Raw genomic sequence first — 2,627 nt, forward strand, 5'->3', positions numbered from 1 at the left:
TACAACATATTTTTCTGTATTTATTTATGCGCATACATATGCTGGGACATGTGTGTTGGTGCCAAGAGAGCCATGAAATGGCTGTCAAATCTTCTAGAGTTGGAGTTCCAGGTGCTTGTGGGCCTGCTGCCGTATGAGCTAGAAACTGAATCTTGGCTCATTAGAGGAACAGTACGTGCTCTTAAACACTGACCCATCTCTGCTGTTCCTCTTGCATTTTGAGACATTGTCACATGTAGTCAAGATTGGCCTTGAGCTCACTGTGTGTTCAAGTCTAGCCTTCAAAACATAATCCTTCTGGCTCTACCTGCTGAGTGTAAGAACAACTATCAAGGATCAGCATACTCACTTATGCAGAAGTAACTTAATGTAATTTCCTCCATTATATAACATTCACAACTGAGAAAATTTTGAATAAATGTTATGAATAAAACTATCAAAATAGGAGATTAAATACTGTCATATAGTTGTTTTTTATGTAATATCTAAAAATATTTAAATTTTAAATAATTTGAATCCAGTGGATTCATATAAAGAAAAGTAACCATAAAATAAGCCTGCATAGAGCTTTTTCGCAACGGGTTTGCCGTCAGAACGCAGGTGTTGTGAAAACCACCGCTAATTCAAAGCCAAAATGGGAAAGGAAAAGACTCACATCAACATCGTCGTCATTGGACACGTCGATTCCGGCAAGTACACTACAACCGGCCACCTGATCTACAAGTGTGGTGGAATCGACAAACGAACCATCAAGAAGTTTGAGAAGGAAGCTGCCGAGATGGGAAAAGGCTCCTTCAAGTATGCCTGGGTCTTGGACAAACTGAAAGCTGAGCGTGAGCGTGGTATCACTATTGACATCTCCCTGTGGAAGTTTGAGACCAGCAAGTACTATGTTACTATCATTGATGCCCCAGGACACAGAGACTTCATCAAAAACATGATTACAGGCACATCACAGGCTGACTGTGCTGTCCTAATTGTTGCTGCTGGTGTTGGTGAATTCGAAGCTGGTATTTCCAAGAATGGGCAGACCCGTGAGCATGCACTTCTGGCTTACACCCTGGGTGTGAAACAGCTAATTGTTGGTGTCAACAAAATGGATTCCACCGAGCCACCCTACAGCCAGAAGAGATACGAGGAAATTGTTAAGGAAGTCAGCACCTACATTAAGAAAATTGGCTACAACCCTGACACAGTAGCATTTGTGCCAATTTCTGGTTGGAATGGTGACAACATGCTGGAGCCAAGTGCTAATATGCCTTGGTTCAAGGGATGGAAAGTCACTCGCAAAGATGGTAGTTCCAGTGGAACCACCCTGTTGGAAGCTTTGGATTGTATCCTGCCACCAACTCGTCCAACTGACAAGCCTCTGCAACTGCCCCTCCAGGATGTCTATAAAATTGGTGGTATTGGGACTGTCCCTGTGGGCCGAGTGGAGACCGGTGTTTTAAAACCTGGCATGGTGGTGACCTTTGCTCCAGTCAATGTGACAACAGAAGTAAAGTCTGTTGAAATGCACCATGAAGCTTTGAGTGAAGCTCTTCCTGGGGACAATGTGGGCTTCAACGTGAAGAACGTGTCTGTCAAAGATGTTAGACGTGGCAACGTTGCTGGTGACAGCAAAAATGACCCACCAATGGAAGCTGCTGGCTTCACTGCTCAGGTGATTATCCTGAACCACCCAGGCCAAATTAGTGCTGGCTATGCTCCTGTACTAGATTGTCACACAGCTCACATAGCATGCAAGTTTGCTGAGCTTAAAGAAAAGATTGATCGTCGTTCTGGCAAGAAGCTGGAAGATGGCCCGAAATTCTTGAAGTCTGGTGATGCAGCCATTGTTGATATGGTTCCCGGGAAGCCCATGTGTGTCGAGAGCTTCTCTGACTATCCTCCACTGGGTCGTTTTGCTGTTCGTGACATGAGGCAGACAGTTGCTGTGGGTGTCATCAAAGCTGTGGACAAGAAGGCTGCTGGAGCTGGCAAGGTCACCAAGTCTGCCCAGAAAGCTCAGAAGGCTAAATGAATATTATCCCTAACACCTGCCACCCCAGTCTTAATCAGTGGTGGAAGAACGGTCTCAGAACTGTTTGTCTCAATTGGCCATTTAAGTTTAATAGTAAAAGACTGGTTAATGATAACAATGCATCGTAAAACCTTCAGAAGGAAAGGAGAATGTTTTGTGGACCATTTTTTTTGTGTGTGGCAGTTTTAAGTTATTAGTTTTCAAAATCAGTACTTTTTAATGGAAACAACTTGACCAAAAATCTGTCACAGAATTTTGAGACCCATTAAAACAAGTTTAATGAGAAAAAACAATAAGCCTACATAGAGATAAGCACACAGATTTATATGATCTGACAAACTCTGCAATGCTTGATATGGAGAAGGAGACACAGTGGATTGTGGGGGCAGGTGAAGTAGTAACAATTTGAAAGACTGGTTCTATAATGAATTGTGATATCAGTCAATAAATATACCTTTATCCTTAGGATATTGCAGACCAGCAATCCACCATATTCATATTATTATCATATCTTCACAAAAATAAATAAGTTTCTGTGGATTTAAAATGCATTATGGGGGCTGTGAATGGTTTAGCTCTTCAAATCTCCAGAAACACATACAAG

At 42.4% G+C, this 2,627-nt stretch overlaps 1 protein-coding gene across 1 annotated transcript; it reads left to right on the forward strand.

Annotated features, from left to right (window-relative positions):
* The first annotated feature begins 619 nt into the window (after positions 1–619).
* On the forward strand, positions 620–2,313 carry LOC121449153 (elongation factor 1-alpha 1-like). Its single transcript, XM_041653406.1, has one exon. It carries the CDS (start codon positions 635–637, stop codon positions 2,021–2,023), a length of 1,389 nt encoding a protein of 462 aa, XP_041509340.1. The 5' UTR covers positions 620–634; the 3' UTR covers positions 2,024–2,313.
* The last annotated feature ends 314 nt before the right edge of the window (positions 2,314–2,627 follow it).

Source organism: Microtus oregoni, unplaced genomic scaffold (assembly GCF_018167655.1).
Source record: "Microtus oregoni isolate MIOR12 unplaced genomic scaffold, Mior012 000006F_ref0000085, whole genome shotgun sequence".
NCBI lineage: Eukaryota > Metazoa > Chordata > Mammalia > Rodentia > Cricetidae > Microtus > Microtus oregoni.